At 47.1% G+C, this 25,967-nt stretch overlaps 1 protein-coding gene across 5 annotated transcripts in view; it reads left to right on the top strand.

Moving 5' to 3' along the window:
* Positions 1-13,323: 13,323 nt before the first annotated feature.
* The window catches only part of gpat2 (glycerol-3-phosphate acyltransferase 2, mitochondrial), a 28,701-nt gene continuing 16,057 nt past the window's right edge, over positions 13,324-25,967 (top strand). The window contains exons 1-9 of one of the 5 annotated variants that reach the window (XM_088624590.1): positions 13,324-13,602; positions 16,072-16,248; positions 17,604-17,664; positions 17,958-18,074; positions 20,947-21,054; positions 21,295-21,368; positions 21,532-21,642; positions 21,868-22,023; positions 25,462-25,561. In XM_088624590.1, the coding sequence (XP_088480716.1) occupies positions 18,018-18,074; positions 20,947-21,054; positions 21,295-21,368; positions 21,532-21,642; positions 21,868-22,023; positions 25,462-25,561 (606 nt within the window). In that variant the 5' untranslated portion in view covers positions 13,324-13,602; positions 16,072-16,248; positions 17,604-17,664; positions 17,958-18,017. Of the gene's footprint in view, positions 13,603-13,625; positions 14,028-16,071; positions 16,249-17,603; positions 17,665-17,957; positions 18,075-18,624; positions 18,699-20,946; positions 21,055-21,294; positions 21,369-21,531; positions 21,643-21,867; positions 22,024-25,461; positions 25,562-25,967 lie in introns of those variants that run through there. The other 4 variants (XM_088624591.1, XM_088624589.1, XM_088624588.1 and 1 more) reach the window with 4 other exon arrangements.

Raw genomic sequence — 25,967 nt, 5'->3', positions numbered from 1 at the left:
TGATTATCTGGCCCTTTTGAAAATCTGGCAGGTCCTTCCCATCTAATCGATGATCTGCTGTACAAGTTTTTTCATCCAGGAGGATCCCACAGCCCAACAAAAGCAGGGAGATTAACTTCAAGCCCTTTCTTACTACAGAGGAGAGTCTTCCTAGTGCGAGAGAGGCTGTGCTGGAGTCTAGCCATGATGCCGCGGGTTCTCCACTGACATTTGTTTTTACCTTCCCGCCTGAGAGACAGCTCCTCCCGCAGCCCAGTGTGCCCTGTCACCCTGTCGTGGGGCATGGGTTTGGGACATTTGGGGTTGAAGTGAAGATTGCCACCTACTGGTCCACCAGCGTCACTTCTCCCACTGCAGCGACAGCCCTTGTGTCTTTGACAGGGCTGGCAGTGCACAGAGATCACGGTGCAGCAGTGTCACCCCTTTTGAAGTCTCGGGAGAGTAGATCTGACGGCGTTTTCTGAGCTGTGTGACAGACGGTTGACTGGACGTACACTGGCAGACGACCATCATTAAACAAAGCTCAGGCATTTTTTAGCGCTGGGCACTTTAATGAAGTCTCATTCTGTCCCACTGCAGAGAGGAGAGAAGAGGAGAGATGTTTCAGGGCAGCGCGTTTCTTTGTTAGTTTGTTTTCCAGGGCGATCGGCTGGTGATGTATGTTTCTGCCTCGCTGTGGAAGGAGCAGGCTGAGTGTGTTTAGTTTGCTGGCACGCACAGAAGCGAGAGCATGTGACAGGCTGCAGAAAGGAGAGAGAGAAACATCACTCTTCTTCACAGAGCTGTGGACCGCCAGTCCGGACAGGCCCATAATTAGAGAGCAGGAGAGGTGTGGAGGGAGGAGAGAGAGAAACAGAGGGAGGGGGGTGGAGAGAGAGGGAGGGCAAAGGGGGAAAGGGGAGAGGAGAAAGGAGGGAGAGGTGGAAGGAGAGGAGGGGGGAACGATAGAAGGGAAAGGGCGGGGTGAAGAGTTTGAGTGATAGAGATGGAGAGAGGGAGGGGAAAATGGACAGAAGTAGGCAGAGAGAGAGAGAGAGGCAGAAGAGTTTGGGATAGAATCAGAGGGAGAGGGGGAGGACGGGGAGATCAGGGGGTAAAAGGGGAGAGGGGGCAGGAGAGATGAACAGGAAGGGACAGAAGAATGCTGGAAAGGGGCAGAGGAACAGAGATCCTGGATTCCTGTAGGAAGCCCTTTCCAGGGTCACTGCACTTGTATTCCAGGAGGGAAATTCCTAGTTCTTCCATTCTGCAAACAGGTCATCTGTTTTCCTGGTCCCAGAGAGACTGATGACACTCTCAACCGCAGGATAATCCACCAGCTTTGGAAGGGTCAGGATCAGGCGCTGCTGTGTTGGTGTGTGCTCCATTTTGTGCTCCGTGTTGTACTAATGGAGCCCCATCTAATGGAGATTAATCACAGGGAGAAAAGTAGCCCAGCTCGTCAGCCCAGCACCGAGAGATATTGAACTGTAGAACTATCGACTGAATTACTTCTCTGTGTGAGTGTGAGCATTCACAGCGCAGGGCCATTAGGAGGGGGTGGGGTGGCTGTGTGCGAGTTGGTCTGGAAATTAATTAGTTGGCTTCATTAGCTGTTTGTTTTTTCCTTCTTTGAAATGAATCCCCTGCTCCTTCTTCTGTCTCTCTGTCTCTACCTCTGACAACCTGCCTCTCTCTCCCTCTGTGCTCCTTCAGGCTCAGACTGATTCTGCTCCTCCGTTTCCTCTCTCCACATGCTCTCTCTCTTTCCCCGGTCTTCCTCCTCTCCCTCCCTCTCTTTCCCTCTCATCCCCTCTCCCTGTTCCTCATTCTCCTCTCCTTCCTCATCCACTTCTCTCTTCCTTCTCATCCTCTTCCTCATCCCCTCTCCCTGTTCTCCACCATCCTCTCCTTCCTCCCCCTCCTCCTCTCCCTCTCTTCCTCCTCTTCCACCCCTCTCTTCTTCCTCTTCTTCACTCCTCCGTTTCGTTGTACCCCTCTTCTGCCTCTCTCCATCCCCTCTCTCCTTCATTCCTCTCTCCTTCACTCCCCTGTCTCTCCATCACTCTCTCCTTCACTCCTCTCTCCATCCCTCTCTCCACCCTCTCTCTCTCCATCCCTCTCTCCTTCACCCCTCTCTCTCCTCTCTCCTCCGTCAGGACTGAGGAAGAGTGGACAGTGTGCAGGAATGGTTAATAAAGGACCGAGTGACGGCAGGCCGTCTTCTCGAGGGGCTGGGAGAAATATCCTGGTCGTTCATTCTGCCCTGCTGACCCCATGACAGCTCCCTCTCGCTTCCTGCTACTCGCACTGCTGAGCAGGACAGCACTGGATCCGCAGTGAAGAAACGGCATATCCCTGAGCCCGTATTCTGGGGAGGTTGGAAAAGAGGGAGAGAAAGGTGGGATTCAGGGAGAAGGGAGGAGATAGAGAGATGGAAGTGGAGGCCCGGAACAGGATGAAGGAACTAAAGCTCTTTAGTCTTGAACAGAGAAGACTATGAGGAGATCTGATCCAAGTATTCAAAAGTCCTAAATGGACTCAACAAAGTCAACCCAAAGTTGGACTTCTTCAGAATGAACACTGAAAACACCAACCAGAGGACACAAATGGAAACAACATTGAAGTGGATTTAAAACCGAGAACGGGAGGCACTTCTTTACACAGAGGGTTGTGGACGTCTAGAACAAGCTACTGTACCTATCATTTTTGCTCAAGCCAGTACCCTGGCCTCTTTCAGGAAACATCTGGATTAGTTTCAAGGATTAATTAGCTACAGCCAGCCAAACGAGTAGATGGGATGAAGGGCCTCCTGTTGCTCATCGCCTGCCTTACGTTCCTGATAAATCCCTTATCTGTAAGGACCTCTGGCTGGTTTGAGACCAGAATTGTGGATGCGGTATCCTGGCTGGATGGGATCATCCCACGCGACACAATCAGATTTTCACTGCACAAACTTTCCAGAAATTTGTTTTCAGTCATTAAAACAGCCCCAGGCGCTTTGACCTAATTTAATTCCAGATATTATTTTCCTAATGACACTGGTGGCATTGCTATGAGATTCTCTTCATCAGTATTTTTATCATTCTTATTGCCACTGTCGTTATAACTGAGAGAGACAGTCAGTTTGCAGAGAGAAATCTATTTGACAGCTGATTCTCTGTAGGTTCCCTGGTAAATTAAGACAGTCAGTCACATTCACATCAGTTATTTAACACTGCTCCCTTCATTTATTTATATTTTCAACTTCTGTTTTAGAAGCTTCAGAACAGCTTCTCTAGTAAAGCCGAAAGATAGGGAAGGCAAAGATGAAATCTGGGTTTAAGTTCAAGATGATCCCCTATATCCTGCAGGCCCCTGCCAGGGTCCCAGTCCAGGGTGAGACCCCATGTCCAGCAGATCCCAAGTCGATGGTGAACCCCTGCATCCTGAAGATCCCCAGTCCAGGCCAAGCCCCTACATCCAGCAGATGCCCACTCCAAGGTGAACCCCTGCATCCTGCAGATCTCCAGTCCAGGACCAACCCCTACATCCTGAAGATCCCCAGTCCAGGACCAACCCCTACATCCTGCAGATCCCCAGTCCAGGACCAACCCCTACATCCTGCAGATCCCAGCCAGAACCTGATTCCAGGTTAAACCTTATCATATATATATAAATGAGCCCTGTGTATCTCAGCCAGTGTCCCAATCCCAGGTGAGTCTGGAGGTTAGTGTCTCATTAAACAAAAGGGGAATAAAAAAATTATTCGTCGGTGCATCATCACAGCAACAGTGCACATCAAAGTAACCAAGCTTTGCATGTGGTTTACCAACAGAACTGAGCCAACGGCACGCACACCTCTCCAGACGCAGTGGAATAGTCCCGACATGACCTTATTCTGCACGGGTCGCTATTCCTTGATCATCGCAAAGGAAGGGAGCGCATGGTTGAACATTGCTTAACCAGCTGCCAATGTGTTCTCTGCTCTGTCACGCTGTTCCACTTCTCCGGGCAGAAAACGCCTGCTGCTGCCGTGAAGGCCAGCGGCCTCTCTGTCATCTCTGATCGCGCATCCTAACCGCCGCCGCCGCGGGGACTGGTGGAGACGACGGTGTTCAATGTAGCGGAGTGAGTAACGGGCAGGAGACCTTGGTTGCTCAACTGTCCCCGTCAACAGCGCGTGCAGGTGTGTAGTTGTGTGAAGGGTGTCTATTACTGTCAATGTGGGGGGACACCAGCTGGAAAACCGTCCCCACAATGATAGCAACTCCTGGCGGACAATGTGAGGACGTCCACACAGGGGAAACTCTCTTTATTTGACAAAAAAAAGTGATATTTTGTTCTCCTCATCTAAAAGGATCCAAACCTTTTGTTTCAGGTCAGCTTTGTTTATTGGAGCAGTAAACCCAAATGTCCAGTATGTGTGGGAGGGTGTGTGTGTTTGTTGTCGAAGAAAACTCTTTTCATTAGGTGAGGTGTGGTCAAGCAGAGACCTTTATTCATGCGCATGGGGAGGAGATAATCATGCAGACCTGAGAGCAGTCTCTCATACAGGTCTGTGAAAAAGCTACCCCCCTAGGATGGTAAATGCAATGAGTTTTATACAGCAAATTCACACAAGAAAAAGCTCATTCTAAATTTCCATTTTAGGAGATGGTTTTCTCTCTTACAAAACATTTCTTTGTAATTGACCACATTATTCTTAAGAAGCAATTGTATCTTGTAAATAGACAAAAGGAAGTAAGTAAACAGAAGGTGTGAAATGAGCTAGACATCTTGCAGTTGTAGCATTAATGCCAAAAGGTCAGATAATATGCTTGAATTATCCTTTTATACTGTTGTTAAGCAAAACGCCATATGAGCAAAGGCAAATAGTCACTATATTATATACTTAATACAAAGACAAGTGCTAAAATTCTTCCTCATTGTATGTTTATGTGTGAGCGTGTCCAGGTTTCTTTATTCGTCTAACCATAACTTAACTACTTAGCATTTCAATGGTTAAAGTGAGATAGATACACCAAATCAGGTTGGGGCTTATTCTTTAACAATGGTAATTCATAACCATTTATCAACACATGATCAGTATGTGATACTATAATAGTAAGAAGAACTATCATATCAGCACTGTGCACTGGAGCAATGCTACTTATCTATGAGGCTCTAGTACATGATTATGCTGACTAGACAGCACCAGCACTCTGAGACAGCAGGCCCAGGGTTTGTCATCACATAATAGGAAGCCTGCTGGTCCAGTGGTAGAGGTGAAGGCATTCTTACCAGGAGGGTTCTGATTCAAGTACTGCCTCTGTTTCCACTGTCTGCTCTCAGGGACTCTGTAGGAGCCTGTGTGTCACGTTGGATAACAATGTCTTCAATGTGAATTCATTATTGGTACTGCAGATGTCCTGCTGCATTATCACAGCTGTGACAGAGCTTTAATATGTGTCAGTCGCAACACCAGGCACAAAACAGAGCTGGCACAAACACAGGAGTAAGCTGGTATAGGGGGCCTCCTGTGTCGTGCCCCCGGGGGGTGTGAAAGTGTGGTGGGGCTTTGCTCAGAGAGTGTGGATCCTGATACCACAGCACGTTGTAGCTCAGAGCCTGCAGAAAGTAGACTAAAGACAAAATGCATCTGTTCTGTTCAACGGTGAGGCATTCCGGATTTAATCTGGTGATGGACAACCTTCAGAGTGTGGAATAAATCCCGGATAATGGACAGCTGAGCCTCGGTCTGCTGTCCCCGTCGGGTCTGCGGGCGAGATGTTCCAGTTCAGATCATCCTTCACTCCCCCTGTTACTGCTGCCGATGCCCGTGTTTGGCAGCTGTCTGAGAGTAAATCGGAGTGCTTCGTGTCAGTGGAGCTGGCACCGGGAGGCCCTCTGGTAGGGAAGATGCCCTCGCAGAATGGCAGGGAGACGTCCCTGGCATCTGCAGTCTCTTATTTAAAAGCCTGCACCAGAGGCTGGATGTTTCGTGTTGTCGATGCTGCTGTCTTTCATTACCAATCAGAATAAACCAAGAAGCTCAGATTTCCTTCAGAGTGGCCAACACTGGGCCCCACACTGTCCAGCCTTACCACCCAGTACCGCTGGGTACATATTGCGGTTCAACTGTGCCCAGGTCTCACACTTTGAGAAACTCTTGAAACGACGTGATAAATACAAAAGCTTTCAGCAATGTGGTTGCATTGTGAATGCGCAGCATTCTGAAAACACAATCTGATAAAGCACCTCAACCCACCCTGCTTCTGCAGAGCCCCAGTCCAGTTCAAGTTCATTTGTATGTAAATCTTGGCCACACCTGTCAGCTGTTGATGAATCAGGCAAGTAATCTGTTCAATTAAGAGCCATCTGCTCCTTGAAGGCTGAAGAGTACTTACATTTCAGTGCTAAATGTCTTCATTTCGCAAATCACCTGCTTATTTAATCAGGATGGAACAGCTCCATGTTGTCAGAAGCTGGTGATCGAACAGTGACCAACAAACTTGGCTGGATTGGTGCGCCCCAGGGCAAGGGCTGGAGACCCCTGATTTAAACAGGGCGACAGCACCCCCAAGTTGTGGGGCATTTCCAGTTTGCTGGGCCGATTTCTCCAAAATTGCCATGAGGTTTGGTGGAATCTGCTGGCACTATCGGACTAAGTTTGCATTTCAAAAACGGAGACATTGACCTGTGAAGCTGATATAGTCGAACATCTTCAAGTTTAAAGACACACTGGCAGGTTTAGAGTTCAGAATGATGAGCTTCGAAGCTGGAGTTCTCTATTTTGAAGTTGGAAATTGCCATTGTGAAGTCAAAACTCTGGTTTAAAGAGCTTCCTTCAGGAAGTGTCCTTCCTTTTTCTGTTACCCCCAGCTCTTCTGGTATAATGGGGAGTGTGAGGAGCCGGGACAGGTGGTGGGTCCGCTGAGACCCAGAGAATCCTGGGAGAAGTAGGTCCTGGTTGTCTTGTTCAGAGTCGGGGGGGTTGACCTTGTGTTGAATTAATACGACTCCACAATCCCCCGTGTGTGGAGGGGCTGTGGGTGGCTGATCATTGTTGTGTCTGGAGTATTCAAGTATTCAGCAAGAGCACAACATGCACTCAGCTTTCTTCAAGGCTCGGGAATGCTCAATTCCGTCTGGAAAACGACATACCCTTTTGGACTCCAGGTCCTGGAAAAAACACATGTTTAAAGCTCTAAACCCTATGAATGGCAAAATCTGATGTATGTGAATGCCTGAATTCTTATGTTTTCTATCCATGTATTTATAAATGTGAAGAACAAGGCAGGTTGTCTCAGTATCCACTGTTCCCTCTTTAAATGCCAAACCAACTCCCAGCTGTAATTCACAATAGACAGATCCCAGTTGCCTTTGATTTATCACTGGAAATTTCACTGTTCCTAAACACTGGGAGATGTGCGAGACGTGGCATTTATCCCCGAGATAAGAGCCGCAGGAATGCTGGCTGGAGCTGCTCAGCGATTGGTTGATTCCCTCTTGCTGTGTGATTTATAATATACGGTGTGGAGTGATACAATTAAACAGTTTGGAAAAGCAGGCACCAAGATAAACAGCATGCGGGAAAGAGCTGGGTTTGTTCCCCACCCCTGGCGGCCATTTGATTTAATCATTTTACGACAGGTTTCCGAGAAGAGGGGCTCAAGTGTTGTGGGTCACATGATGTCCTCAGGTATCCCTGCATGCACTGTGCAAGCCAAAAAAAAAAGCATTGCTGCTCTACATCTGAATCTCATTCAGTAAATGCAAGAGCTAATGTTAATCTCTGCCTGAGGAGGTCTTCGGTCTGCATGTCTATAGATATAGCCTTGTTTTACTGATAGGGGCACAACATTTAAGGGTTTGAATTTAAGTTTTTGACACCACTTAAACCGGTGTCCCGTCCAGGATGTACCCTTGCTTGCACCCGTTGCTTGCTGGGATAGGTGGAGCCTATCCCATGACCCTGTATTGGATAAAGAGGTTAGAAAATGAATGGATGGGTATATGAGCTCTTCATCGAGCAGAAGAACTGCGTCATCCAACTTAGATGGGAATTATGAGGAAAGGGCATTTGGAAATGAGAACGGGAAGCACAACCTTACACAGAGAGGTAGGGGTAGGCAGCAAACTGCCCAGCCCTTTTGCCCAATCTGGTTTCCCGGGATTGTTTTTTTAATGACTGGACTGATTCATCACAAACAGGTAAACCAGCAAGATGGGTAAATTGGGTCTCTCTCTCTCTCTCTCAAACACGTTCCATTTCAAACATTCCTAATTTACCCATAAGCGCCCTTAAGAGCCGAGGCGGCCCCTCGCTGTAGTGGAACGGCAGTCTGCCTCCCCTCGCTGCTATCGAGTGGGAAATGAGATGGCACAGGTACAAAGATGACAGAGCTCCCTGTCGGCCCCGTGTTGCTTCAGCGCCAGGCTGAGACTCGGGCTGTGCTCAGAGGCAGGTTTCTGGCAGGCGCTCCTGCGTGTGTGAGAGCCGTCCCATTGTTTCCAGCCGACGGCTGTGTCCGCAGCCCGGCGGCGGGAGAGAGATAGCGGCGCTCCCGCGCTCTTGGCTGGGTGCGCGGTTGCGCTGCCGTCGCGTCGTGGTTCTGCGGCGCGGGTCCTTGGCACGGCCGCTGTCAAGAATCACAAGTTTCAGAGACTTTTTTTCCCCCCTCGTCGTGCGTGACTGGAGCCTGTTTCGTGTCATACCTGCAGCGGGTTCGTCTGGTTCTCGGTAGGCAGCTCGTTTCCCTACTGGGGGGCAGTGCCTGGGGTCTGGGGCTCGCTGTCTCTCAGCCCTGGCATTGCCAGCTGGCCCAAGGAATCGGGTCTCAGTGCGCTAATGGGAATAAGGAGGCTGACGGCGGGCCTCATTCAGTGCAGTCTCTTTGGCTAGCACTAATATATACAATAATTAATAATACTCCTTACACTTATAAAGCGCTACTGGACACTCCACTCAAGGTACTGGGGACTCCCCTCCACCACCACCAGAGTGCAGCCCCACCTGGATGATGCTCCAGTCCGCTCACCACACACCAGCTCTCAGTGGGGAGGAGAACAGAGTGATGAAGCCAGTTCAGAGATGGGGATCGTTAGGAGGCCGTGATTGGTAAAGGCCAGGGGGAAATATGGCCACTCTACTCTTTTCGAGAAACGCCCCAGGATTTTTAATGACCACAGAGAGTCAGGACCTCGGTTTTATGTCTCATCCGAAGGACGGAGCCTCGTCACTGTACTGGGGTATTAGGACCCATACAGACCGCAGGGTGGGCGCCCCCTGCTGGCCCCACTATTACCACTTATATATTCCATATATGACTTACATGCTGTATTTTACATACGTTGGCTACAACATACATACAATTCCTGACTAAAATTTTTGCACAGCAGTGTGTGTGTCTGCTTTTTACTCAGAGTGACAGAGCTCCGAGTACAATGCAGACACAAGCACCTTGTGGACAGAAATCAGTGTAAAAGGAATCAAGGGATTTCCTAGATGAGGTGTTGCTTTTTTAAAGATTCTAACTAGCTCACCCAGTCCCCGGTTCCCACATTAATTATGCTCCCCTGGAGCACAATTCCATTGATTCCTGGTTCCCAGGTTGGCAATCTGTCAGGAAAGCAACAAGATAAAGAGCGACCTGATGGGCCGAGAGAAGCGAGGGCGGCTGTCGCAGGTGCCGCTGGGATGGGAGTGGGCGTCAACGCTGCTAATTTGGGGATTCGGGGCCAGAAGATCTGGGATTTCTGGGACAGACCTCAGCTTTGTAATAAAGAGACTGCGGTTGCCTTTTGTCTCTAGTTTTTCGCTAAGTGCGTCGCAAGATTGCTGCAGACGTGATGATGAAGCCGCCTGCCACTTCTCTGAGCTTGAAGTGCCTGCTCGCGCACGCTGCAGGGTGGTGCTGACCTGTGGGTACCAGGCCTCTGAGGTTAATTCCCCTTTGTATGCGTTTCTTCCTACTGTCACGCTTAAATCCGTGGGGCACAACTCCAGTCCCGGAGGGCCAGAAGGTTCCTGGTTTTATTTCCACCCAAGCTCTTAGTTTCCTGACTGAACTCATTTGTTTAACTGGACGATCTGAAGCTTTTCCTTGTTCTTGAGAAGCTGGAGATCTGTCACACCTGCTGGACAGCAGCCCTTGAGGAATGGAGCTGGGCACTGTTGGACTACATTAATCTAATAAATGATGCATAGCTATTCCTTTCTCCCCCTCCTTCACCCCTTGTCAGAACATAGGTTAGAACTGACAGGTCATTAGACCTTTCTGGCCTGTTTGGATTCAGTATTTGCAGGCAGCACTGCAGTGTGGCTGTCACTGCTGCTGACTCACATCTCCAGCCAGAGTCCTGGGATTAATGCTGCTCTTCGGGCTCTTGTCTGTGTGGAGTTTGCATGTTCTCCTCTTGTTCACGTGGTTTTTGTAGTACTTCAGTTTCCTCCCACAACCCCGCACCCTGCAAGTTAGCCATGACCGGCTGCTCTAAAGTGTCTCCCCTCTTCATGATCTGACTATGAATGAAGTGGCCTGTCTGCCTTCCTCCTCTCCACCCCGTTCACAGGGTTTGGGACAAGACAGAGATAAACGGAATCTCATGAGCATGTTACTCTCAGATCTGTCAGGGTTTTCATTTCCAGCCCAGAGCGTGTGTGGAAGAGAAGAGGGAAAACCGTGCACAGACACAGGCATGCTGAGTGGCCTGTCCTTGTTCTGTACCCTCTTATGTTCTTATGCTTGATGAGCTGAGCCCCTGCTGCCTCCGCAGATGGCCCTGAGTTCGAGGGGTGCAGTAATTGATCATTTGTGAAGGACCCTGAATAAACAGAACCGACGGGTTCATTAAAGTGGGGCCTCGTTATGCAAGCTCTCGACCCAGGCAACCTAAGCCTATCGCACGCAGCCGGGCTTTTGTTCCTACACTTGTCCATTATTCAGAGTACAGTACAATTCTGCATGCAGTGCCAAGTTCAGGGATGCACACATAATCACACACAGATATGGGCATGGAGACAGGCAAACACACGGACAGCTGGACACAGACTGACACGCAAGCACACTCTTCGCACCCTGTTCCTCTCCATCACAGAGCAGACTCAAGTAAACTTGCCACTCTCCTTTTTTCCATTGTGCTAAAATCAAAACGGTAGTTTCTATGTCTTTTGCTATTTCTGCCCATCCAGAAGTTGCAGCAGTAGTTGCAGAGGTAACAGAAATAGCAGTACTGATAGCAGACTTGGTAAGCAGCAGTGAAAGTAGGAGTTGCAATAGTAATAGCGGTAGTAATTGTAGATGTTGCAGTAGTCATATGATAAGTAATATCAATATAGTTGCAGTAGAAGTAGCAGAGTCAATAGCAGCAGTAACAGACGTAATAGCAGTAGTAAGCAGATGCTGTAGTAGTAATAGCACAGGTAATAGCAGCAGAAGTTGCAGTTCACATAGCACAGGTAATAGCAGCAAAAATAGCAAAAGTTGCAGTAGCAGTAACTGAGGTATTAGCAGAGGTTGCAGTAGTAATAGCAGGGGTAATAGCAGAGGTTGCAGTAGTAATAGCAGTAGTAATAGCACTAGTAATAGCAGAGGTTGCAGTAGTAATAGCAGGGGTAATAGCAGAGGTTGCAGTAGTAGTAGCAGTAGTAATAGCACTAGTAATAGCAGAAGCTGCAGTAATAGTAGCAGGAGTAATAGAAGTAATAGCAGAAGTTGCAGTAGTAGTAGCAGGGGTAATAGCAGAGGTTGCAGTAGTAATAGCACTAGTAATAGCAGAGGTTGCAGTAGTAGTAGCAGTAGTAATAGCACTAGTAATAGCAGAGGTTGCAGTAGTAGTAGCAGGGGTAATAGCAGAGGTTGCAGTAGTAGTAGCAGGGGTAATAGCAGAGGTTGCAGTAGTAGTAGCAGTAGTAATAGCACTAGTAATAGCAGAGGTTGCAGTAGTAGTAGCAGTAGTAATAGCACTAGTAATAGCAGAGGTTGCAGTAGTAGTAGCAGGGGTAATAGCAGAGGTTGCAGTAGTAATAGCAGTAGTAATAGCAGAGGTTGCAGTAGTTTTAGCAGTAGTAATAGCACTAGTAATAGCAGAGGTTGCAGTAGTAGTAGCAGTAGTAATAGCACTAGTAATAGCAGAGGTTGCAGTAGTAGTAGCAGTAGTAATAGCACTAGTAATAGCAGAGGTTGCAGTAGTAATAGCACTAGTAATAGCAGAGGTTGCAGTAGTACCAGCAGACATATCAGCAGCAGTCATAGCCCATCTATGGAACTTGGCTAGTATGTGTTAAAAGGCTAATGACCAAGGAACTATGAAACTACGCGTTGAAGCCCTACAGCCTCCTGATTATTTACTGTCAATGTATACTAAAGCAATGATGGGAAAACTGTTCACGAATGTAAAAAAACTTGGTTTATTTTATAGTAAAAGGGCATCAGGAGAAAATCATTACAACGTATAATTTCTTAGTTTGCTAACAGCTACCGCATTATTTATCCCATTCTATGATTTATAGGGCAATTACATATTTTGAATGTTGTAAAAAGTTAAATACATATATTTGTGCATTGAACACCAATCACAATTAGATACAAACAAGGAAAGTTTTTGTGCCACATTTATTCTGCGAAGTACTAACAAGACACAATAAAAAGTGTAATCGTGATGAAGTTTTTTAAATTAGCATTATTGAATGTGTAATTATAAAGATTTTAAATTAGCATTATAAAATGCACAGAAGTGCAGCGCTTTCACGCACTTTTGTTGTATTTGAACGCAGTAATAAATTATGTATTAATTTGCCTGCAAGCGCGAATAATTGTATCTCATCAATCTAATTTTCTACGGTCGCTCCCTCCTTACCTCTGTAGAACATCGATTTTATAACAATAATGTACTTTTTGAATATCGATAAAAAATTACATAGAAAGCGTGAGGTCTTCTAACTCCGAACGAAAACGTCTCCACCACACCGGTCGCGGTCCCTACACCTCAAGTCCCAAATGAAGCACGATGCGTTGATTAGAGTCAATGAGAAAACGCCTTATTAGTGATTAAATTCCGACAAGATTCAAAGAAGGTGGTTTCTACTGCAAAATCGTCTCACGGTATTTGTTTATTTAGGCCATTCTTAGCTTGTGTTCTGTAGAAAGAAAAGAGGGCACAAATCTGGCTTTTTTTCGCGGTTCTCACGATTTAAAAGTGAATTTTGACTATATAGTGCGTAGTTTCTACGCTGATTGAAAAGACTCGCATTCCGAATGGTAGTTCAGTTCTTATGAATGTTTGAAACACTACCGAGCTCAAGCGAGCCTCTTGGTCGCTGGTTGAGGAAGCGCGTTGCCACCTGTTCACGTGATTTCAAGCCGCCTGTGACGTGTTTTCCGGCGTGGGCGAGACGATTGGTTTTCCGGGAGCGCAGGGACAAACTGTTCGCTTCTGGGCGAACCGTCATCTCATACCGTAGTGGAACATCAAAGTGCCAGAATTGCAACGTGTCGCTAGCTGCCTACAACCTACAAAGTCGGTAATACTCCCCTTTGTCTTAGCTTTGGTTGTGAAAACGTTGCCTTTTCACGTTTATTAAAGACTGTGGTTTGTAGTGCGCCATCAAAGCTTCTATTAACGCCACAGAGCTCATCGCACTGGGGTTTGCGAGGACGAGTAAGTATTTCAACAAGACTTATGCTGTAAGCACAAACAAAAAAATGACGCTTTCTTTTTCTCAGGAATTGCATTGGCAGACATTATGAGCTTGACGCAGTCATCGTGTCCCGCTGTGCGTCGCCCGGACCGTTTGGGTCTGTTGAAGACCAGCTACTAAGATACAATGACTACAAGAAACGGAGCTTCATTTTCTGAGATTGATTACATTTTCAAAAATGACAACACCTCCCTTTCAGTGACAGACGCTCACACCACAAGCACACTCTGATGACTTTACTACAGTCATACGTCACAGCACTCTTGCATCTTAGGCGGCGTTTGCAACTACTTCACTCTTGCGGTAACGGCGCCGGTTTAATTCCTGGGGAGCTGTCTGCGTGGAGTTTGTATGTTCTTCCCGTGTTCACATGGGTTTGCTCAATGTGCGTTCCTTCCACAGTCCAAAGACAGGCAGGTCAATAGGCTTCTGCGAAATCAAGGCTCTGGTGTGCGTGGCAATGTCTGTCTGTGTGGGCCCTGTGATGGGCTCGTGTCTCCTGCCTTGTGCCCGTTGCTTGCCGGTATAGGCTCTGGCTCCCCCACGGCCCTTCATTGGTTAATGCACTTAGGAAATGGATGGATAATGTATCTCTCACAGTTAGTATTAGCTAATTGCAACAAGCTACTGTAATACTCTACATAATTTGCTGAGATATGGGGAAGGTTCAAAGGGCAAAGGTCATATGAAGCCTTTGTGTGTGGCTGAGTCTTTGACCTTTGTTGGTCCAGCCTTGGTGGCCCTAGCCAGAGTTGGTGAAATCAAGTGGCTTAAACTGCGATTTTAAGTGGGCAGTTAAAATCGAATTGATCTCACTTTAAAAAATCTACCTTTCAATATCAGTTCTCAAGAAATGACAAGAAGTACATTTTAAAAGCCCCCTTTTAATACAAATGTATATTCTCACTATGGAGTAAAGCTTACTATGAACCCGATCTGGTGTGAATGTGATGAAAAGGAGGAAGGTAAGGGTGTGGCAGTCCGTATTGGACGGCATTGTGGTCACAGTCGTGAGAGGGGCTTGTTCGATGCTCTGTGCTTGAATACCACTGGGCTGTTGGATTGAACCGAGCTCAGTGCTGTGTTGCGTTCTGTCTGTCCTGACGGGGCTCTGGGCCTGGAGATCCTCGCTGCTCTGCTGTGTCTCCTGTCTCCTTCCTGTGTTAACGGTGGCAATGGCAGTGCCCGTTCTGTTCGAGGTGTTGCGAATGAGATTGCTGGACACACGATGCCCTACGGGTGATCATAACCTGACCAGAAAGCCTGTGTGTGAGCCAGCTACTGGATATGCATTTGCCACAAACGTTAAGATGCGGTGTCAGACCCGAGCTGCTGAGAGAAGCTTTGTTCCCAGCTCCCTGCTCAGTGATGATTTTATGTTCCCAATAAAGATGGTTTTCCATTTGACACTTGCACTGTTGCTAACAATGCCTGCTGTCACATAACTGCTTGTCTGATGTGTGAATGGTAATAAGCTTGCAGTGGTAGCAGTGGCAGGTGTGAAATATTTTTTTTTTTGCACGGGGAAGGAAAGCATTTTTGCCAAATTATCCACTCGGCGGCGAGTGACCGGACTGAAGGCAGTTCACAGGTGGAGCTCAGATAGAGCATCCCGGCCGGAAAGCAGAAGGAATATGCTGTTCCAAGATGAGGGGGGGGCCGCCTGCTGTCTTTCGTAGCCCTGCAGTATAAGGAGAAGGATCGCAGCCCACACGCCAACACACGAAAGAGACTCAGTGGAAGGTCGCTCTCTACCCTGGTGTACGTGTGTATAAACTGTACTTCAGTTTGAATTCAGAAGAGGCACTCAGGCAAGTCAGGCTGTAAGCCCTGATGTTTTATTTATCAATTCAATATAGGACTGAGAAGCTGTTCGCACTGCATTAAAAAAGTCTTTTACCAGGTTAAAATTGACAAAAGGATTGTTTCTGAATTCACAGCATGTTCCTTTAGCGTTTCAGGACCAGACTTTAATTACTCGGCGTGTTTTTTTTTATTCAGCAGAGTTCGTGATTCACCTGAAGGGAGGATGTGACTGTACAACCGGCTGTCTCTTGTGCCCGCCCCCCCACCCCCCATCCTTTCTCCTCCTCCTCCTCCTCCATCCTCCCCATTTCAGACAATTACCCAGGCTGCAGGATAAAAGCTGCCACCTCAGGCTTTTGACATAACCATGCCGGCATCAATCTGCCAGAGCAAATGACACTTTAGAAATTTTAATAACTCTGCGCAAGCCGGGGAAAAAAAAAAAAGGCTAAGTGCATTAGCGCACATTACCGCGCGCAGATCCTCCGCCCCCACGCGCTCTGTACGCCTCTTTCCCTCTTTCCCTTTCTCCCGCTGTCTCCAAGTGATACCTGCATGTTGTTCGGAATAAGGCCTCCCCTTGACTATGCCCCCTCAGCTCTCGGCTCCTCTGTCTCCGTCAGTCCAGCAGGGCTCAAGGTGTGAGCACATACATAAGAGCACAAGACGGGTCACAAACGAGAGGAGCCATTCAACCCATCTGGCCTGTTCAGTAGCAGCTATTTGATCCGAGGGGCTCATCCAGCTGTTTCCTGAACAAAGTGGGGCTGGGCTTGTTCCCTACTCCCGCTACCCTTTGGGTAAAGTCTCAGCTTTAAATATCCTCTGGTTCGTGTTTCAGTATTGACAAACAGGTTCTGTCACCCTGTCAATGTTGACCATTCCCTTAAGACCTGGGACTTAAGTGCTTTCTGGTTGCTCTTCTTTTCTGTGAGACAGTGACGTAAATTGCACACGATATCGTAAATGAGGACTTACTAGTGTTTTACACAATTTTAACATGGCATCCCTTCAGTTACATTCTGCACTTTTCACTATATATGCTAACAGTGTTTGCTTTATTAATTTTTACTACATTGTCAAGAGGATGTAAACAGTGACACACTTAGAGATTTAAAGTAGACTTTAAAACTTTAAGACTTAAAGTAAGTCTTTCATAAGTAGCCTCTTCTAGATCAGTGTTTCCCATTTTGTATTTCTACTGTGTGTGTACTGCCTGCATGCAGACCAGATCATCAGAGAGCGTGTGTAGAAAAGTCAGGCCTTGGTGGGGTGTAACACTGGCTGCTCAGCGCCAATGGGTTGTGGTTTTGGGTCGGTAGAGTAAGTAGGATCTGGCTATGGAAGGGAAAGGATCCCATTACAGTGACTGGAGAGAGTAAAGAGGCTTACCTGAAATTGTTCAATCAGAGGCAGGAATATTGTCTTCCGTTTTGGTGATTTAATAAATAGTAGTGCTTCCAGGTTACTTCCTGATTGAAAAGGCTTTGCCATTTGTAGAAGAATTGAAGGAGCTCGGATTGTCCAGTCTTGAACACAGGTGATGATGTCTTGAAAATCAAAGAAGGAGTACTTCAGAGTCAACAAGTAAATGTGGGCTGTGGGACAGCATTGCAAATTAAGACGTGACCTGTTCAGAGCCAAGTTTACAATCTGAGTTTGTAAGTTTGACGGTAACTTACACTTGGATTCACTTGTTGTAATCTCAGATAAGGCCAGGATAGGTCTGTAACACAGACAACAGCCAAGACTTGCAGCATTCACCAACACTGAATCAGGATAGCTGATCAGGAGATCACTGGTGAGGGGTCCTCTGTTTTTTGTCCTAAAAGCAAAGTTCTAGGATCCAGTGGATGTGGATCTCCTAGGCCTTGATTTCTCACCTTCCCACATTGGGAAGCTTATTATCACTAATGGAGGTTTAAAGAGAGCTGGCAAGAAACAGAAGCCTGCTGGGGACTTTGTCTGAAAAGCACCGCTGTTCACTGTCCGGGAGTGTGGAGGAGGCACGCGCAGTTCCCGATGTCCCAGTGTGAACTTAATAGTCAGTCATGTTTCAATTAAGAACCTTCCCTCCTGCAGTTTAGCAGTCTTTACTTGCCTGACTGTTCCTGGCCCCAGGTGAGCACAGTAGTCTTTCTGTCTCTCCCTGCAGGTACCTACCTGACGTATGTCCTTACCTGTTGGCAAAAGTGCACCGCTCATTTCTGCATTGGGTACGTAGAGGGACACCCCTCCTTACCTGTCTGCCTCTGTTGGGTGTTGAGAGGCATGGTCCTCACGGTGGACAGTTTATAACTGTCGCACAGAACCCAGGCTAACGGGCCGTTTTTATTTTAAAAACAGGATGCCATTACTTCTGTTTACAACCACTCTCTTTCAATGTGTGCCTGATTTCTGTACCTGTTGCCAGATGTATACTCTGTGTGCCCGTGAACGAATAAATAACCATTACTCTGTACCTGTGCTGGGGTATCTAGGAGATCACTCTGTACTTGCTCATTAACAGCCCTCTCTGTGCTTGGGCCCTGGTGTGGAAGAATCTGCGCCCAGCGAGGGAGTTCCCATCATGCCTCTGGACAGGGGAGACGCTGACTGTCTGCAGTCCCAGACGCAGAGATCCTTGGTGAGCCTCCCCGCTCTCACGGTCTGTATTAGGTGGACATTATTAATGAGGCAGCTTCTGGCCCAGTTGGACTCGAGCTTATCCACTGCCCACTTGGAGTCAGGTCTCACAGGTTCCACCAGTGGTGGTCGAATTCTCTTTCTGACGTTGGGTTGTAAACCATTGTAAATAAGATATATATGCCCTTTTCTACAAAGTCCACAATATCTGTAGCCCCATACAAAGATTACCGGCGCCTCCAAAGTAGTTAATTCATTAGGAATTCAAAGCGATGCAGTTAACAGACTTTAGATATTGTGTTCCTGCAGTGTCTGCCACCTCTGTAGAGCTACAGATCCAGATATCAGGGACACCTGGTGCTTTCATTTAACGAGCTCGTTAGAGCATCTTGAAAGGCTATTCGCACCGCAGCTCAAAGGTTGGCACCCCTCCACCCCTGGCAGAGAAGCGGGGGCTGGCATGCTGTTTTGCCTGGCATGCAGAGCCCTTTCCAGGGTTTCCACACGCACGATTGGTGGGGCGGGGCGGGCAGGGGCTGACTGTCGGCTCTAATTTATTTCACGGAGCCGGCACAGACAGGAAGAGAAGCCGACAGCCTGAAATCTCCGCCCGCTGTCTGAAATGGTGCGTTGCGGGCAAAAGCCCTGCAGATGAACGGATTCTGTTGTGCAAGGGGTTTGCACGGGGTGGTGGGCATTGCGCTTGTTTTCAGATAGGAAAACAATTCGGAGCTTTCAGCCAGCAGGGGTGTTTGATAGCGGTGTCATGTCTTTCGGTGTGGTACACAGGTTCACGTTGTAGTTGTCTTCTCAGGCTAAAGGTTTAAAGGCTATAAAGGCTTAAAATGCAGGGACAGTTCTCAGTTGGCTGTTCAGCAGAGCTTGCAACAGAGATCAAACTTGCTTTGTTTGTGCTATAAATTAAAATAAAAAATCACAAAAAGCCAAAAACCAGAGGCAGCTGGAAAAGCTCAGGTTTTGCCAAGGTAAAAAGAAGTCATTTAGATTTTTGGCTTGTGTTCTGACTGAGCTGCAGTTTATGGTGTGGATGCTAATTATTGTCCTGAAACTGAAAATCAAGTCAAAGATTAGTGTACTAAACAACTGCAGGAGGCTCATGAGCTCTGAGCTCATTTTCTACAGATTGGAAAAACAGTTATCTGTTCCATAACGTATGATAAAAACAGTCTGGAGCGTAAAGGACAGAGTTTTTATTACAGGCAGCATAGGAATATAAGAAGGGCTGAATGGATTCCTCTCATTTGTCACCTACAGTATCTATAATTTGGTAGTTAGCAGTAAATTGATACAAAGATCTCATTCAGCCTGGGTACCTGCTGGGTGGTTTGTTCCAGACGTCCACAGCCCTTGATTCTAATTATTTGTTCTCCTGAGGTCTAAGCAGTGCTAGTACTGGGATGGGAGACCTCTAAGGAAAGCTAGCTTGCTTTAAGGGCTAAAAATGTAACAAGGCTGTGCTTGAAAACACAACAAGGCCTGCTGACGTTATCTGACCACTGTAAATTGGCCTAACGTGCGTGATTGCTGATTCCAAATGGGCTGCAGAATATCGATTGAGTGTCTTAGGAGCAAAAGGAGAAGTTAAGAAAAGGACCATCCGTGGCGTGCTGGTATACCTGCTCTTGTCTCGTACACATCTACAGAGCACACATGCTGCTCAGGCCTTTAGGTGAGATCCACAGCCCTCCAGTGGTCACTATACAGCCCCGCAGGAGCATTTGTGGAAGAAAATAAGAAATGGAAAGCAATAAAATAAAGCAGTTTAGAAATTGCACAGACATTTTGGAAATCGTCCAGTTTGGAAATACCATCATGCGTATATTTTTTTATCTTCCCCAGAAGCCTCGTGAAGTCAATAAACTGAGGTGATGTTGAAAAACACTATAAAGTTTTCAGGTTTTTATGAAGATTCAGGGAGGTGTGGCCCTTGATTCTTCTACCTTGTGTAACAAGGGCTGCACAATTCACATTTTGCTAATAAGAAGAACGTATTGGGTACAGCCCAGAGGAATCCATTTGGCCAGTTTTGCTCCTTCGGCTGCTTGTAAGTGCCATAATTGATCCAAGGATTCAACGAAATTTACCGCCGTGCATCACAAGCATCCTTTAGTGCCCTGGGAGGAGTAGGGCTGGAAATTGTGGTGCTTTCCAATCCGGCAGTGACAGCTGTGGCCAGTATCCTGCAAGCTGCAGTGATGTAAGTGCACACCTGCTTGGGTTGTGTCAAAAGGTGACTGGCTCTGAGGCGTGCTGGAGGAGCATGTACACAGGCCTCGTTCTTGCCGAGACTAGAAGCAGTGAAGGGTTGTTGTGTCACTTTGTGAGCGCGAGTTCTAATGTGGACTGAGCATGGTTTTAAAGCTCTGGTGTGTCAGTTGAGCACCAGAGATCTACCCAATCAAGCAGATTTAAGATGATTCACCATCATCTTCACCCTGAGGGTGAAATTTATCAGCTGGCCCATGTCCGATCTCGGTTGATGGTTTTAAGCACTTTAGATTTTAAGAAAACTCCAGGCGTGCTGCAAACTTTGGCTCAAATGCGGTGCACACAGCTTCAGCTCCCAAAAGGTGTTTCTGCTTCGTGAAACCGAGAACTCCCCGGCCTGTTTGATTGTACAAACCTCTTATCCCCGGCATGAAGTGCATCTGATGTTGTTTTATTTCCCTTTCTAGGGAGATTCTGAATGATTTGCTGTAATGGGCCATAAGAAATGCATTCCTGATGCAAAAATCTATCGTCTGACATTGGAGGCTTCCCCAGTGTCGCTAGGTGCTCGACCGAGCTCTGACGTGGAGGGAGACCTCTGCCATTTCCCCATTCCTGTTCCATTTCTCTCCGGCTGTGCTCAGGTCTTCTGGGGCCTGAAGATCAAGAAGAAGCTGAAGGCCGTTCCGTTCTTGGGGAAGGTCCGACCGGCAGTGGGGCTGTGCTGCCACCAGTGCACCCCTGACAGCCTGGTGAGACTGGGAGGAGGGGGAAGGTGGAGGAAGAGGATCCGAGGGGGAAGGGCAGGGAGGGAGGCAGTTGACATCTGTGGACAGTTCAGGTCTTGCAATGAGCGTCTAGATTCTTGCTTTTATTCTTCAGACCTGATGATGGAGTTACTCTCTTAAACAGGCCTCTCATTTGAGGACGGGCTGATCTCGTCTGTTTAACTGAGAGCGTTCTGTACAGCACGCATCTCTGCTGTGTTACAGGGCTTGAAGCTCCTGCGGTCATCCCCCTTCCTGGGCTTTAGGAACATCCTCTGCGTGAACGAGACTCTCACCAGGTACGCAGAGTCCGAATACGGCCCAGTGCAACCAGAACCATTTGCTTTTCTGTGGAGCTCATGGACAGGTATTCGCAGTGCGGTGACCTTCTCCCTCACTCATTTTCTGCCTCTTCTTTCTCCATCTCCTCCCTCGTTCCTCTTTCCGGACTCTCTCCCCCAGGTACCGGGGCTGGCTGGTGCGGAGGGTGTGCTGTGTGCTGTTCGTGGGGCAGTGCAGGGTGTACCCCAGCCCTAGAGGAGACCGGGCACCCAGAGTGATCAGCAGCAGCAGGTGAGAGAGCGAGGAAGTTCCAGAACTCGCAGAGCAGACTGGAATAAAACCGATGCCTAGAGCTGCATTGATGTTTAAGAGACGTGACAGGAATGAGAGTAAATCCCCTGACAGAAGCATTTGCATATTGGGAACTTAATGAATGTCCTAAAATGAAAAGGTTTCAATGTTCTTTCCAAAAGTTGTTTTTTTTTTCTTTGCCCTGATTGCTTTGTGCTTTTTCAGGGTACAGAAGGCGTTGACCCTAGGAGGGCCAGGAGAGGGCGCTGTGGCCAGCGATGGCAGCTCTGCTGGTCTGGTGGAGTGTGGAGAGGCCAGGAGGAGGCAGGCTGAGCACATGCTGGCCACGGTCAACACCTCCATCTGCCCATGGCTGTTACGGTGTGTGTATCGGGGAGTTTGAATTTGTGTGTGGATCTGATGAAGCTGACAGTATCGGGGAGTTTGAATTTGTGTGTGGGCCCGATGAAGCTCATGGTATCGGGGAGTTTGAATTTGTGTGTGGGTCTGATGAAGCTGACAATATCGGGGATAACAGGGAGTTTGAATTTGTGTGTGGATCTGATGAAGCTATCGGTATCGGGGATATCGGGGAGTTTGAATTTGTGTATGGGTCTGATGAAGCTGACAGTATCGGGGAGTTTGAATTTGTGTGTGGGTCCGATGAAGCTAGCAGATTTCGGGTATTTCGGGTATTTCGGGGAGTTTGAAGTGGCTTAGCGCCTCCGGGATTGGCACAGAGATTAGCCTGCTTTCTCGGCTCCTGGTGAAACCGCAGGCTCGAGGGGAGGACAGTGTGTAGTGTGCCAGGAAGTGAAGAGCTCAGTGTGTGGGCGTGGTCAGAGGAGCAGGCCCTCACTTCTTCATCTCTGCAGCTACGGCTGCCGAGATGGAAAGACACAGCTGGCAGTTTGAAAATTGGGTGGGTATATAATACAAATAGAAAGTGAGACTTGACATCTGGGCATAAAGAGCTGATGGCTGAAGGGTTTCTTCTCTTTGTAGACCTTTCTTGTGTTCTTATTAGACGTGGTCTGAGTTGCGTTTCCAAATACCAAGTGAGCCGTTCTGAGATTGTGTCCGCCCCTGTTCGCCAGGGTGAGACCTGCTGATCGTGCCCCAGGCATTGCCACTTCTGCGAGATGATCGCGCACAGGTATGAGCGTACGCGCCCTGCGGGCAGTGCCTGGGGGCAGGTAATTGGCAGGGCTCAGCTGGGTGAAAAAGTTATGTCAGGAGTTGCCAGTCCTGATCCTACAGGACCACACGTTCCTGCCAAACTGTTACACAATCGACCCCCTTAATGGACCTGATAATATTTCTTTGAACTGTTAAGATTGTTTTCAGCTCTTAAACACGTAGGAGGCCTCCTGTGTGTAAAAGATGGAAGCAGTGGGATTTCATAACCTAAAATTTCTAACTTTTGAGAAGGAAAATAACTTGAACAATAACTCAATTAAGTTATTAAGGTCAGCTAGAAAGAAAACCAGCAGGCCTGTGTGCTCCTCCAGGACCAGAATTGGAAACCCCTGGGGTAGGTGAATGCTGCCCTTTGGACCTCTTCAGTAACATTAGTAAATGTGTTTGAGCCCCTGTTTGTGTGTGTGTGCACTACAGTGTGTATGTCCTGCTAAAGCTCTCTACGTTTTCTCCTTGTCTCTCCCTTTGGGAGTGTGGAAAAAGCTCTCCAGCCATGATGTTAAAGTTGATACCCTGGCTTCTTTCAAGAAAAGGCAGGATGAGATCCTTCTTTACCCAAAGGTTGGCGGGAGTATGGAACAAGCTACCCAGCCATGTTATTGAAGTCTCTGTCCTAGCTTCTATCGGGAAATGGTTGGATGCGATACTTAGATCTATTTGCATCTAACGGGCCCGATGGGTCAAAGGGACTCCTCTTTCTCCTTGTTCCCCCCTGCTCCCCGTCTCCCACAGTCGGGTAAGGACTGCTCTGCTGAACAGGAGAGCCCTAGGTGGTTGTAAACACGAATTTCCCTGCTGTTCTCTACCTCTCTTCTCCTCTTTTCCTCTCACTCGAACTGCTTTTGCTTCAGTTAAAGAGGACTTAATTGGCATGACAGATCAGTCACTTTACTGCAAAAGCATAATGGTTAATTGCAGTCGTGAGTAATTAAGTTACAGCTCAAAAGGCAAAACAAAACCATTAATAAGATTTTTTTTTAATTCAGATGAAAAAACGACTTGAGCTAATGTTAGGCTGCAAAGAGAAAATTAGAATCAATACATATATACAATTAACAAAATTAAATGAAAGTAATATTTTCATATGGGGAAATGTAAAATCTATAGAAATGGGTTCTGAACTCCACAAATTACTCTTTTTATTCATCTTTTGTATACTTTTTCTCATTACATGCCTTTTCTCTTTCTGTCTCTGCTTTTTATCACCATGTTCAATAGCATCTCTATGGAAGCCCGTTTCCGCCAGGGAGTAAAAAAAAAAAAACGCGCTATGGTATCTCAGAATTCCGGCTTAGTAAGTCAGAATTCCGACTTGGCAACTCAGAATTCCGACTTAGCAACTCAGAATTCCGACTTTATATCTCACATTTGTGACTTCGAAATAGCCATATTTCATTGTCTATCCTTTTGTTATTGTAACGGATTCGGGTTCTAGGGCTTGTGCCCTCGCCGCTCCCACCCTAGTTCGTGCCTCGCTGCACTGGCTCGAACCTGAGTCTTGCCAGCTGAGCTAAAGAAGACCTTCTTTTTTAAGTAAAAAAGGACATACAATGGAAATACGTAAAAAGTATGTTTCAGCTTTTATAATTGTGAATTCTTCTGGATGTGAAGTGCCTATTTCTGTATCTTATTTCATATTCTGTCTATGTAAATAAAAACTATTTTTAAAAAGCCCACCGTGCACTATTCCATCCGGGTACTATGGAAGCCTCACTGGCGGAAATGGGATTCTATAAAAATTAGTGTAATTAATTTTATTTTTATCAGGGCACTGTACAGGACAAGTCTTCAGGCTTATAGATCCTATGAGCCTGTACGATTCATGAAAATAGTGTAACGGAACGGCCGACATACAGGTTGTACGATCTGGTTGCAGTGTGGTGACGACACCACCCTCCCCTGCGCATAACAGGGATGCTGGCCGCCGGGGTTGAAGAAAGTGAGCCAGTGCAGCGAGGCACGAACTAGGGTGGGAGCGGCGAGGGCACGAACCCTAGAACCCGAATCTAACAAAAAGACAATGAAATATGGCTATTTTGAAGTCGCAAATGTGAGATATAAAGTCGGAATTCTGACTTGCTAAGTCGCAATTCTGAGATAACCATAGCGCGTTTTTTTTTTACTCCCTGGCGGAAATGGGCTTCCATACATCTCCGTGTTCGGGACTGTAGCTAAAAATAAGTAGGATTTATAAAGTAAATGATTTAGAAGTGCTCAATGATTGCAGCTCCAAAAGCAGCAACTTCATTGCTAAATAATAAGCCATTAAAACAATGTAAGGTTTGGGTTTTATCCAACTGAATTGCTCTTTTATTTATAATGGAGCATTCAGAAAGCCACCTAAATTGGTACATGGGTCCCTTTGCAAACCGTGCTTTATTTTCAAGAAAGTGAGGACTGCTTCTCAGGTAATGAGGTAAATCATCAACCTGGTGGTGCAATTTTCAAGAATCCATATTTATTTTAAAATTAATTCAAGGGCATTAAATACAGAACCAGATTTTGTTGTTATTTTTTCCTCACCCCTGCAGACCGGAGAAGAGGGGCAGCAGTGAGACGGGGAGGCCGGGACAGAGGTGCCCGTTGTGACTTTCACTGCCCGCTCTCCATCTCTCTCAGGTTGGTCGCCTGGCTGCTCTTGAAGCTCCTCGGCAGGGTGTTCTGCAGCGTCCAGGTCAATCTCAACCAGCTGGAGGCTCTCAGCAGGGCTTCAGAACGGGTATGGCAAAGCTGCTGTGTTCTTCACCTTAGTCCACGCTGGGACAGGTCAGCAGTTGTCAGACTCAGATCTGGGAAGCCCTCTCCAGAGACGGTGCACGGGATCCCCAAAAAGCTTGTCCAAGCATCTTCTAGAGCTTGGATTCATCCTGAATCCTCAATTCAGGATGTTGATGTACTTTTGTTTTGGTTCAGAACAGAGAAGACCTCTGTTGCTCTTATAGTGGTCAAATTATTTAAATAATATTTGCTAACTGTAATAGTAGCCGGGCTCTGATGTTTGTTTTATATACAGTTATCATCTGAATGGAGTCAATGTTTTAAGCAGTCTTGCTACAGACAAATCCTGTGTTTGTCTAAGGAAATAATTGTTAATTGTTTGATTGAACTAGAGATTAGATGACGTG

The sequence above is a fragment of the Lepisosteus platostomus genome, chromosome 3, assembly GCF_059453375.1.
Source record: "Lepisosteus platostomus isolate fLepPlt1 chromosome 3, fLepPlt1.hap1, whole genome shotgun sequence".
NCBI classification, from domain to species: domain Eukaryota; kingdom Metazoa; phylum Chordata; class Actinopteri; order Semionotiformes; family Lepisosteidae; genus Lepisosteus; species Lepisosteus platostomus.
Note: the sequence above shows the minus strand (reverse complement) of the source record. Positions and strands in the feature narration are given on the sequence as shown.